Raw genomic sequence first — 13,616 nt, forward strand, 5'->3', positions numbered from 1 at the left:
TTCTCAAGATGCAGCATTATAAAAGCATTAAAGCTAAAAACACAGTTAAAATAAGCCTCTAACTCCAATTAAAACAGCAGCTTATGACATCTAAGACCATGCAAGCTTTCTTAGCACACAACAACCAGGAGAGTTTATGGCATAAGACACATGGAGAACACAGGATGTCAGTCAGAAAAGTAAATTATCCACATCACTTTCATCCCACTTATCTACTTAATGTTTTCCTTTCTGACTACCAAGCTAAGAAATCAAAGAATAACATTTACCAAGAAAAATGCAGAACACAATGACAATGCTACATTTCAATCAGAGACAACACTATTTTTTCCCTAAGAATCTTTTAATTGTTTTAAATGCTTCTTTAAACATAACTTAACACGGACTAAGCAAACTGTTTTCTTCTCAGACACCATCCTAGAGAGAAGGACAGAGGAATTTAACACTTCTGAAGATGGTAAAGAATATTGAAAAGAAACAAGGATATTTTACTTTTAATCCAATATAGTAGAATATATTCATCAATTGCAATGAAAGATCTAAGTATAGTAATAACCTGGAAGAGTGGCCTTTATTTTTTAATCCATTTTTCTAGCACAATGATGTTGATTATAGCCACAGATCCCAGAGATTATTATTTTTGCAAATATCAAATAGAATTAGTCCAACCGTGACTCAGGTCACAGAATCCCCAGGTTTGGGAAATAGGTGGGCTAATACACAGTCCAAAGCTGTTTGACTAGACTGCCACTCCAGAAATACAAAAAGGCACACCACAGAACCAAGGAACAGACTAAACGAGAGCTATCAATGTATATATATGCTAAGAAATCTAAACAGCTTAGACAACAGACAACTAGCTACTGCCATCTTCCTTTGATACCAACTTAACAATTATAATAACTAATAAGGATCTTACTTCTACAGGAAAAGATATTTCAAATATACCAATAAAGATGTTGGATAATTAGAATTTCAAACTGGTTAGTAGATCTATATTTAAATTTCCCCCTGGTTTGAGATATCAAAATTATTTCAGTTTTCTTCAGGAATACAATCACTGACAAAAGAATCAGGAGCAATTTACCTTTAATTTTTTTTAACAGAAATTAATGTTTAATTACAGTTAATAATTTACAGCTGAATTCTTTAGTTGCTAAGGCATATATTGGCAGCTTTTGTAAAATATTGAAATTTCTTACATCCAGAAAAGTTACTACAGATTCCTAAATACCAAAGCAATTTCAATCCAATTCCTGGATACCCAGGACAAAAAAGGAGCTATCAGGAATCAAGTCTTAGTCACAGTCCATGAGCAGAAATAACTTAGCACATGCCCCATGCCAGACACTTCAGCACAGAAAGACAGAAACAACTCTACACGCAAATTCCCCCAGAGAGGAAGAAGATGAGCTGGCAGGCAGATCCACCATCCCAGCAGTGTGTTTACTGGACAGGCAAACCTGCAGCCCAGGGAAGCTCTGAAGCACGAACCAGAGTGGCTGTGCTGGGCACCAGGGCTGTGCTGAGCTGTGCCGGGCACCAGGGCTCTGCTGGGCTGTGCTGAGCACCAGGGCTCTGCTGGACACCCTGGCTGTGCTGAGCACCAAGGCTCTGCTGAGCATCAGTGCTGTGCTGGACACCCTGGCTGTGCTGAGCACCAGGGCTGTGATGGGCATCAGGGCTCTACTGAGCTGTGCTGGGCACCAGGGCTGTGCCAGGCACCATGGCCACACTGGGCACCAGGGCCATGCTGGCCCCATGGTGTGCAGGAACACAAACCCATTCTGCGCTCACTTACTTTGTACGACTCCATCCGGTGCTGGGTTATCACTGTCACTTTCTCTATCACTGTTCTTAGTCTGTTCTGTGTTGCATGGGAAATAAAAGTAACGACTTCAGCTGGCACATCAGTAATTCCTAGTTTTTTAGCTAAAGCAAAAAAACAAAACAAAACAGAGTTAGATTATCCCCCATAGAATTAAAACCCCAAAGCAAGCTCTAAAGAACTTTACATCACTACTTCATTTTCTTGGATAGAAAAATCCATGACTGTATTTATGTGGCTTTGGCGACCCATTCATGAACCCCTAAAAATGGCGCAACTCTACTTCCCAAGTTTTAAGTCAGAAAATTTCTTTAACACTTGAAAGCACTTAAGAACTTTGCTGAAGTTTAGCCTGGCACACTAAACCGAGGCATATCAGAGTATGAGACAATCTGAGTTGTCAGTTGTTCTCCACAAGAAAAAACAATTCCTTAACTTTCGGAAGCTTTAGTACAGATGAATTTCAGTGTCCAGTGGGTAAGGGTGCAGCCCAAAGCATTCTGTTGCATCCTTTAGTCTACACCAGTGGCACAGTGCCAATAACAGAAATTCTTTAGGGAAAAAAACCCCCACCTATTAATTGAAGGCAAAGAAATAAAGTCATATTAAAAAGAGTTGTTTAGAAACACCAGCTGTCCTCCCAACACATATTCATGGTTACTTGGATATTTGATACTTTGTGCTGAGTTTGTAAGAAAATCGAAGAGTCCACAGTCTAATGCACTGATATATTTAAAAAACATCCAAGCTACAGAAAAAAACAAAATGGGTAACATTTAAGGGCTCCTAAATTCACCAAAATAATTATTAAATATTGGATATAAATTTGTAAGTATATGAATATATGTACTTATATAAACTACAGTCCTACAAAGGCATATGTGGTCTCAGCAGGGCAGTTTTCTGGATAGAAAACTCCCAGTGTGCACACACAGATAAATTATAATATACACAGGAAAAAAATGGGTAGTTGTATTTTGTATGGACCATTGGTGTTGACCCAGCACAAAAGAATAAATATGCTGAGTCAGTGTTCCCTTGAATGGACACAACACTTCCAAAAGCAGTTTGGTTGGGATACACGAATGGTTTTGCAAAACACTAAAGGAAATTTATGACTGTTTCAGGAAGTGCTTCGTACAGACCCAACTGCAAGAGGAATCCTCATCTGGAGAGGGGACGAGACCAAGTGTTTGCTTTGCGAGCCGTTCCTGCCTTTCTCTGGCTAAATTCAAGAGCAAGAAACCGTCCCACGTCTAAAAAGACAATGTGGGAGAAGTGAGCGCTGGTGGCACCGGGAGCGGAGCGGGGCCAGCACCTGCCCCGTCCTGCCCCTTCTTCCCCCAGCTCCTGACCCACCGGCATCTGCCCCTTCTTCCCTTCCTGTGGCTCCAGATCCACCGGGATCTTCCCCTTCCCTTCCCTTGGCTCCAGATCCACCAGGATCTGCCCCTTCTTCCCTTTCCCCGGCCCCCTGTCCCGCAGGCTCTGCCCATTCCAGGCAGGGCTGGACCGCAGCCCCTCTGCACTCCCCAGCACAGCTCTCTGCTCGGGTTATTGCTGGTGTTCATTTTAGGGATTCTTTGAAGTCGTTACCTCTTAAACTAACTTAATCACTGACTCCCTATCTTACATGCTACCTTAAGGATTTCAGCAAGATGTATATATGATTTTTAACTAATTTTTGCTTTATCACAGAGAAAAAAATAAATTGAACCTTTCTTGGTGCCCAATTTGTCCTGTGTAATAGAGCTGGAGCTGCGCTCAGGTTGCTGAAAGCTGAACGTGTAATGGGAAGCAGACACACACATTAAATCCCAAAGCTGCAACTGCCACCCAGGCAAATGAAGTCCTTGAAGTCGGGAGGATGATTCCTGTGGGCAGGAGCAATTCCTCTAAGTCAGACTGGCAATATCGAGGCCTATTTGAGCATGTACCATTTTACTATGCAAACAGGTGTAAGCAAAGGCATCAATCAGAAAACCCTAGTCTGAAAAATAAAATGCAAGTAAGAAGGGATATTTAATTAACTAGTATCCAGAAAAGAGGTTTGGAGATGGAAAATTCTGCCCTATTCTAGGTATGGGTGAGAATGTGTAATTGTTACAGTTCTTTGAATGTCAGTGTAACTATAGCTACCCAACTTCCCTGAAAACACACACACTGCTTTTATAACAAGAACTGTTGCCATCTTGGTTTTTTCACAATAAAGGTCTTTCTAATCTTAAAGAATTCTATTTTAAGTAAAGTCAACCATTATAGGACTTTTCCTGTCCCTTTAACTCTTCAGAAATTCATTCATGATCAATGGACCATTCTCTGAGATACCTGATGCCTTAAGACTCTTGTCCTTCACCAGGCTCTGCAATATCCCAGTAACTTTTGTCTCCTAAAATCCCTCAACATAATATTCTCAAGTCCAGAAAACTACCTAGAGTCCATAGAATTCCTTGGGAATCTGCCCTGGGACTTACCCTCTTTAATGGGTGTCTCAGGGACTTTGGAGGTGAGACACAAAGCCCCTCACCAAGTCTGCAGATGGCACCACCCTGAGCAGTGCAGAGGGAAAGGACCTGGCAAGTGAAACAAGAGGAACTTCATGGAACTCTTGAAGGACAAGTGCAAAGCCCTGTGCCTGGGCTGGACTCACTGGAATGCCATAGGCTGGGGTCAGTAGCACTGATGGGAACTATGGAGAGCCTGGAGGCCAGCAGGTTATCCAGGTTCCAGCACTGCACCCTGGCACTCATGGGTTGTACTACAGCAAAACTGTAAATCAGTGGTAACCAACCCACCAAGGGAAGCAACTACTCCTCTTAACTCAGCCCACATCTACAACCCTGCATGTCTGGGTCACCCAGTACAAGAAAAAGGTCAAAAAATCTTGAACCCAGGAAAAAGTCAACAAGATGGTCATGAGGTTGCAGCACACAACCTACATGAGGAGAACATGAGGGCTCTTTTTCTTGGAGTAAGAAGACTTAAGGGAGAATTTATTGAGAAGATGGAGCCAGACCCTTTGTTAAGGTTGCCTGGAAGAAGAATGAGAAGTAAATTCATACCGCGAAACAGCTATTGGATATAGGGAAGAATTCTTTCACAAAGACAAATTATGGAACACTTTGCACAAACTAGTTGTAGACCGTCCCACCTCTCAAGTTTTTAAGACTTGGCCAATTGATGTCCTAAACAACCCAGTCTAAATTCAATGTTGAACCAGCTTTGAGTGAGAGAGTAGAGTGATTCAATGATCCCTGTCCTCCTGCATATGTACTTCCATATTCCTCATTACTGCACAATACTGTGACATCTCTCCTGCATCTTGGATCATCCCCTGGCACATCTCCCAGCCCCAGTTTGTCCAGCACACCAACTGAGCACAGTCAGGGACCCTGAGCCTGCCCAGTCCGTGCCAGAGAGCTCACTGGCAGACAACCAGGCAGAAGAGCAAAGAAAAGGAAAAAATGGGTTCATTTCCCCCTCAACTCAGACACACAGAGGGGGCTCTAGCTCTTGATTTATCAGTTGACTCAAAAGTGACCTGAAGGGAAAGAAGAAAGGCAAATGGAATATTCAATCACTTAAGGCTAAAATTCTTTGGAAAACAGGATAAGGGGAAAAGAATACAATTTCCCCTCAAATGAATTAGCATCAAGGAACCAGACTACAAAAAGATTTTTAAAAAGTCATCTTGTCATCCACACGATTCATCATGTGTGGAAGCATCATCACGTCTTCCCTGCTCTAAATTACATTAGTTAAACCCTGTTAGCTTGGGATGTCAGAAGCAGGGTGCATTCCAAAGCTGCATACTACATGAAGATTTGGCACGCTCCTGAAATACTTGGATTGTACTTGGGGCAAGGGTGGGAAAATTACCAATTTCATCTATGCTTGGAAATGCTGGCTGGGTTATACTTTCATACACAGTTGCTGACACCACTGTGCTGAATCCACTGACCTAGGAGATGTGATACCACTGCTTAGAGCCTTTTTCTGCTTTTTCTGCTTGTTACTCGGATGCCAAAGATGCTACTCAAAATGCCAAAGAGAAACACAATCTATGCACAGGGCTGACAACTGTTAATTTTCATGTGTTTCTATACTGAAGTCTTAGTTTTCTTTTGGTTTTGTTTTCTTGAATGCCATTTTTCCTCCTGAGATCCATTCTCACTTAAAAATTTCATAAAATGAAATACATAAAATTTCGGCCACTCTTATAAAAAACATATTGGAATCCTGTCTGCCATCAAGGAGAACAAGCACCTATCTCTAAATAGGAAATTCCTGACATATTCTTCTAGTCTGCTTAATTACTCTTCCCAGTGTTAGTAAGAAAAGGCTTCTCTTCCCTTGTCAAGACTCCCTAGAGTGATAATCATGTGAAAACAGAAATATGATTTATACTTTTAAGAAATGCATATATACACATACATATTCTAAAATACTAAACACAGTTAATTGTATCAGAAACCACAAATAACCTTGTTATTACTCATCTTTCTAACCAAGTTATTGGACAGTGGGCTTCATTTACTGATATTTTTATTTAGGCCTGAGCATTCTGAATTCCAGTCTAAATAGCACCATCTGATCTTGACAATATATACACTTAAACACGTGCAGAAACCAAGGAGAAAATTAAGATTAAAAAAAAAAAGAACAACTTACTTCTATCAAGAGAGTGCTTTCCCTTGCCTTCTGTCTTTAAAAAGCTGGACTTCTTTCTGGTTTTTAGGTGATCATCTCAATGTACTTTAAGTTTGACAATGTGGCCATCTTAACTTGCAGTCTTGTAATCAAAAGTATTGTATGTGGAATTTGAAAAGAGTTGCTTGCTTTTAAATAATACATTTGTTAAATTTAGACGTTTTTGATAACAAGTATATGCCTCAAGTCTTTAAAACTACTTCAGCAATGTAATTTTGAACTTTTCCTAGAGCTATGATAAAAACATAATCAAGGTTAACAACAAAAAAGGAGCTGGAGCAAAGCAATGCTCCAAGCTATAATTTTAACCCATCTCTCCAGCTGAATTTAAGTTTTGATATTCTTAAAGACAAAACTAAGGTCATATTCTTTATTCAAGTGCTCTTGCCAGATCTCTATTACACCAGAACTGCACAAGACTATCAAGAATTGATGGCTGATTGAAAGAAAACTTCAATTCTTAGTGGCAAAACTCAGTTACAGCACATCCTCAGAGGCATCAGATGCCACTAAAGAGTCACACTATCCTATATGAGAAATATGAGGGACAAATTTGCACTCAAAGTGCAAATTTTGACTCTGCCAAGCATTACAGAACAACACAATAAAGTCTGTCTACATGTTAATTCTTAATTACATGTCTAAAAGCTTTAATAGCAAACCCCGGTTCAATCAGAATTTAATAAAGATCTATGAGCATGCAAAGAAGTGTGTTAGGATGTTTCATTACAAATAAACTATATTATATTTAAAATATTTGATATTGCAACAGAGTTACTATAAAGTCAGAACTTAGATACAAGTTCCAAAAACCTTGAGGGGAAAAAACATTCAGCAATATTATTCTGATATTGGCATATGTGTCAGTAGCACATATTGTTTTTTACAAATATAAATGCACCTAAACCTTGTAACTGAAAACTTTTTAGGTCTCAAGAAGTGAAAATTCTTCTATCATCTGCTTAGATATCTGAAAGTCATTGGCTTCTGCACTTCAGAAGTTTAATTATATTTTATTGATCAAAAACAGAAACAAATCATAAGGAAGGTACTGCCCTATTTGGGAAGCTGAAGAAAAATACTGTCTTTGCAGATAGGTTTTCAAAGAATCAAAAAGTTACTTCAATAATTTATACTATAAGAGGACTGACAGGATTGAGATCAAAGATAAAAAAAATTATTTGTAAAACATCAGGTCTGACTCTGATTATTGATGTGATAAATTATTGAGTGCCTGTATAAAATCTCTTTACGTTTACACTCAAAACAAAAAAACCTTGAAAAACTGGCTTTAAGCAGTTAAACAGCTCATATTTAGGGCTTGAGTTGTCCTTCAAGAGCAACACTGTGAGGGTGCATAATTAATGTCTATTTGTCCTAACCACAGGTCAGAAATGCAGAACGCACTCACTCCTATCACCCCAATACCAGGAGCAACTTCTTAAACTTTAAATTCTGTGCATGAAATATTAGTCCAAGATCCAACTGGAACCAGTCTCATTAGGTCCAGACCCCTTCTGCCATTACAGCTGGTTTGCACACCACAAAATAAAAGGCGAAGTCCATCCCCCTCCAATCTGAGACATTATTTAAGTTTCTGTTTAACTTTATCCAATACCATCAGATCTAGGAAAATGCAGCAAAGAAGCATCTGGTCAAGATCTACCCACCCCCCTCCTACCCACATCAGTGCCTTGGACTGCATCTACAATTGAGGCTCAAGCCCCCTTCCTATGTTATCCCGAAAGAACCACCACAGTTTTGTGCCTCAGTCCCCTGAAAGCTTCCCCATCAGGAAGGGCAATGTATTGGAAACACTACCACTTCAATTCCTGCAGCCTTCCAAACTATTCAATTCTATAATAAAGAATTCTATTCCTTCATTTCAGCAGCATAAGGGAAATTTTATAGTGCTGCTGAAGATGTAGCAGTGAAATATTTAAAACACCTTAATCTCTGTACAATTACATATAATTAAATACAACATGATTGGTTAAGTAGACACTGTTCAAGAGTTACAATATACAGGAATTTCTGGAAATTACCACTGAAAAAATTGGGGTGAGGGGGAGAGCAGTTCACCTTCTGAAACTAGATAAGCAATATTTGTGTAAGACTCAGCTTGCATGGTCTCTACAGAAAGCAAGCCATGAAATCAGGAGAAAGCAACTGGAGCTTTGTCTGATACTGTGTATTAATAATTCTAAGCTGAGAAGTTCCGTAAGTGTCAGGCTGAGTAAACACGAAGAGGAAAAGATTCTACTGTACTAAGGGGCCTTGACACCTTGAGAGGCACAAACGGCAATTATTGAGCTCACTTCCCCCAACCTCATCAGCACAGGATATATCTCCCACAGAGCAGCGTCCTCAGCCCACAAGTCAGCCATCAGTACTGCACTCCTAGTGCTATCAAGGGGAAAACCCAACCCTAAATATTAAGCTAGAGAATGAGAGATGGAACACAGGAAAGGAAAAAATTAAAGAGGTTGTTTAGGTTCAGAATACTCTGGGGTTATGTTGGGGGGGGAGAGGGGAGGGTACCAGCACCTCAGACAGACTTTCAGTACTAAAAACTAAAGGCAGAGCTTATTAAACAGTAGTAGGGCAAACAACAGCTCCTAGTTCTGATAATTAAAATTAGAGATTCCTAGAGGTGCAAGATAACTCAGCAATCCCAGGCAAAGGAAACAGTAAAATAATTTTAGCTGTAATCTTCCGGTTTCAGTCCTTTCAATAAAAGCTTGAATTTAAGTCTTACTAACTAAATGCATAAATAATTTAATAAATGTTGACTTGCTGTACTGTTAAGCTGGTCTGCTGCCAGAACACAGTATGAGGAAAGGAGACTACAAAACAGTTTTACGAAACTCTGCTACCTTCACAAAAACAGTCAACCCAACTGAAGTGGTTGGAGCAGGCACCCCTGAGGAACCTGTAACCGAGTGCGCTCAGGAAAGCCCCAGGCTGGGGAGTGTTTCCTGCCAAACGAGAGAAGACCCGCCAAGTGCTTTGAGATTTGGTGCACGGTTCCCAAGAGCAGGTACAAACCAGCACTCCTCTGTCAGGGGCAGATGGCCAAGATATAACCCACAGCTCCAAACCACCCTCAGCTGACACGGGAAAGGTTGTGCAAAGCACACTCTGACACTGCTTAACACTTCCAGTGCACTTTCACGGGGAACAACCACTTGGTTAGAGAGAATGACCTCTTATCACCTGGTAATTGTTGTTTACAAAACAGTGGAAAGCCCTGCATTCCTTACTGCAGTAAGCTTGTTCTAAAAGAACATTCCTCCTCTCAGAGCTCAGGAACCAACTCATGAGTCGACTTCTGGACAGACTGGACAACCTCCTTGAGAACTCCCCATCTGCTGGGAGTAGTCTTTCTCCTACACTTCTTCAGGACTACCCACCTTGGACTGATTGCCCGGGAAGCATATTGAGAAACTGAGAAACTGCTCAAGCATCAGTGATTTTTAAAAAATAAAATCCAAACTTGCAGATTAAAATCCTCAGAATACATACCATGTTCAGGACAAGATGCAGTAGGGAAAAAAAACATAACCAGCCATGTAATGTAACCTAGAAGAATAAAAATGCTGAATAAAATGCTACACAAATTTTAATACTGTCTTCTCCTACCCTCTCCAAAGTAAATGCCAACCAAACTATTTTAGTCAAATATGATTCAACTGAAACTTTTAAGCTCGGTAGTGTGAATGCACAAGCACAAAACCATTCAAAGTATGTTTCAGGTACTGTAGTGGACCTAACTTTTTCAGTACAAACTATACTACAATAAATACTTATGTATTTATATAACTGTATAAAAAGTTAAGTAAACCTACACTGTGTAACAGAGTCCATCATCCTTTCTCTAACAGTATTAGCAGATGCTCTTGAAGATTATAAAAACAGTAAGTGTGTAGTGCTCACTGTGCACCAAAATTATGTCTTGGTGTGTCCTAAGTTATAGCATCTTATCTGTCTATTAGGTCAGGATGGAATGTTTTTTCCATTGATTTTTCAAGTAATTTTTTGAACCTGCAACACTGTAAAACAAAGAGTTCCACAACTTAGTTACACAAGTGGCAAAGCAACCTATTTGTTTATTTTGAACTTTTACTTTCTACCTTTACTCTTGTCAAAGGAAAACAAGCAAAATAGCTCCACTCTAGAGGGTCATACTGGTATAATTATTTTTACACAACAAAGCCAAAGAAATAGCTGCATCCATGCAAAATCTTCGTGTAACCCTGGACATAGTCTCATTCTATTTTCTGTGCTGATTCAAAGCTTTTATATGCAAAAGTCCATAGGATTTGGGGTAGGACAAAAAAATCATAAAGTAGAGAAAGAATTTCTCAAGAATCTTACTTAACCTTACCTGTACAACTCGTGTTTTTTGATGGAAGTCATATATAAGATTAACCAGCAAAAAGCCTCCACTTCTCTAAAAAGTCTCAACCAGTGGGTAAGTCTGGGAACTCACACATAATTCATGCTTTTTGGCAAAAAGAAAAACTTTGAGAAGAGATCTGTGTTAAGGTACATATAACCAGACAATCCAGCTTCCAAAATTCTGTCTCTAAGCTAGATAATTAAACAGCTGAAAGGCAGCTATTAATCATCTATAAAGAGTCTTTTTTATTACCCTTAGTGGTTTGTCTCTAACAGAACCCAGCCAGTCACCAAATGACATTCTACAGAGGTTTGTGGAGACTTGGAAAATGGAAGGAGCTGCCACAAAGCATGGAAGGATATACACATAAATAGTGCATCCAGGAGCAGAGAACACTTGGCATTCCAACAGCAAGGAAGGCTTGCAGAGAGGACAGAAAGAATGTCAACTCTGAAGGAACATAAGGCACTACAATTAATTGTTTCCCTGCTCTCTTCTGTAACTAAACTGTGTATCACCTAACTTCTTTTAGAAGGAATCAAAATGTGAATGTGTTAAGCAAAGACAATATCCTCAAGTTTGATGTTTAATTCCTCCTCTTTAAATAATACAACTTCAAGAATATTTTTGTGCCATTTGATGTGTATATTCTAAAAGAAGGGCGGGTGCTGAAGTTATTAAAAGGACGCACTGAAGGACAAAGTCTTTGAGAATTACAGCTCCACATCCTACCCTATAATCCCAGTAATCTGTGCTGCAGCAATTGAACAGTGTGAGGAAAATACTAAAGAAAGGGGCAGGTCTCAACAAGTCAAACAAGAACACATAGATTACAGTTATATGATCTTTTCTTCTTCGTCTTGGTTTTCCCAAAACAAAAAATACACCATAATAAGCATGTCCAAAAACATTCAGGAATATTCAAGAATAAACACAGAACGACTGTAGAGGACTAGAAAATACATCCACTATTTTTATGAAAAATAGTAAATACCTCAATGCACTTTTGTACTTGGTTACTCTCTAGAGAGTCAAATCAAAAGAGATTTTTAAAAGGACCAGACCACAAAGAACTAATACAGCAATGACACCAACAGGAGTCCCTAAGAAAACAATAGAGAAGTTGTTAGTTGGGGATTTATCTGTTTTCATGCAGTTTTCATGCATGTGTTTCTTGAACTAAACTCAAAATAGTAAACCAAGACAGGACCTCAGGCTTAAACATCATAAATACAGGATTATGACAGTACACCAGGTAAGACAGAGATGGAGCGGAACTCCTGTAAGAACGTCAAATGACAGATGCCAGCATCCAACAGCATAGTCCTCACAAGGAACAGAACACACTCTCCATCACATCCACAGGATTCAAAGCAATAGCAAGTATAAGAACTTGCCTTTGTGGTTCTGATTTTTAAAGCAAATTGTGTGAACAATACAGACATTTTGGCAATTTCTTTCCCCTGAGAAACCATCTCTCTGGCACCAAAATCAGAAGAGGTATCACAGTTGTCACCATAAGCCTGGTGCAGACATGAGGCTTCGTCTGAGGCAGGATGGGCATGCCAGACAGGGAGGATATGCACAAAACCCAGGAAATTCAAAGGATACCAGAACACCAAAGATCATATCCTGAATTTCAAAATGTCAGCACCTTCATCTGTGTATGCCCAGGATTAGAATTAAAACTGCCAAGATCAGGACACCATTTCACATTCATTAATACCAAATAGAGCATCACCAGATCTACCACTGCAAAATTTAACTAGGTCAGATTAATTTTGTCAAAATAGCTTTCGTTTATGATAGTTTATATTAAAGTTGTACTTCTACACTATTGTGCAAGAACAGATGGTGGTACTTCATCTGGCACAACTAGTTCCCTGAAAGCAATTACCCTTTGGTTAGCAGCTGAATGTCTTCATACCAGTTCAATATTTGGTTGTGATTTATTTAACACAAAGGACTGCAAAACAGGTTAAACTACAGATTAACCCTCTCTGCATTACAACCACTGAAAAAAAGTGACAAATTGTCAATGAGTGTTAGTAAATTCTGGACTTGTGTGCAGTAAACTCAGCAATATGAAGGAGGCTGACAAATGCAATTCAAACCCATGAGAGAAGGAAAGATTAAAGGAAGTTTACAAAGTTTCTCAGTAATTTTAAGAAATGAAAACACTACAACCTTAGTATGAGCAGCAGGATTGCCAAATAAACATAATGAACAATCATTCCAACATATTTTTTAAAATATTACCTTTTACTTTTTCCCCCTTAAACGCTCCTGGAAGATGCTGCTCCCTGATCAATGACTTCCTCCTCCACAAAGATGTTCCAACATGTGTTGAGCGCTGGGGACATTAGCACCACCTCTAGAGCATGGAGTTTGCCTACAGGGATAATGTAAGTCAGCTTTATTGCAATATTGAATGGTTCTCTAAGGTTTTCTTTTTATTGTTCTTATTTTACATCCATGGACTTCATAAATGAATCTGGTAGAGAATGCATCTCCACAGAATGATGATCTTAATTTTACTCCCTTTTGCAGAGACCTGGAAATTTAAGCCATTCAATTCCCAGATGTAAACTTATTCTGAGTCTGGGTAACATATTTTGGTGGGCCCTGAAGGCCAGAACTGCCTTCCAGAAATAGCAAGATCTTTTAAAAATGGTG

At 39.4% G+C, this 13,616-nt stretch overlaps 1 protein-coding gene across 1 annotated transcript in view; it reads right to left on the reverse strand.

Moving 5' to 3' along the window:
* LOC310914140 (transcription initiation factor TFIID subunit 4-like) overlaps positions 1–13,616 on the reverse strand; it is a 146,029-nt gene that overhangs the window by 80,978 nt on the left and 51,435 nt on the right. The window contains exon 11 of the mRNA XM_083870074.1: positions 1,802–1,932. Within this exon, the coding sequence (XP_083726200.1) occupies positions 1,802–1,932 (131 nt within the window). The remainder of the gene's footprint in view (positions 1–1,801; positions 1,933–13,616) is intronic.

This window comes from Zosterops lateralis (genome assembly GCF_965231275.1).
Source record: "Zosterops lateralis genome assembly, chromosome: 12".
NCBI lineage: Eukaryota > Metazoa > Chordata > Aves > Passeriformes > Zosteropidae > Zosterops > Zosterops lateralis.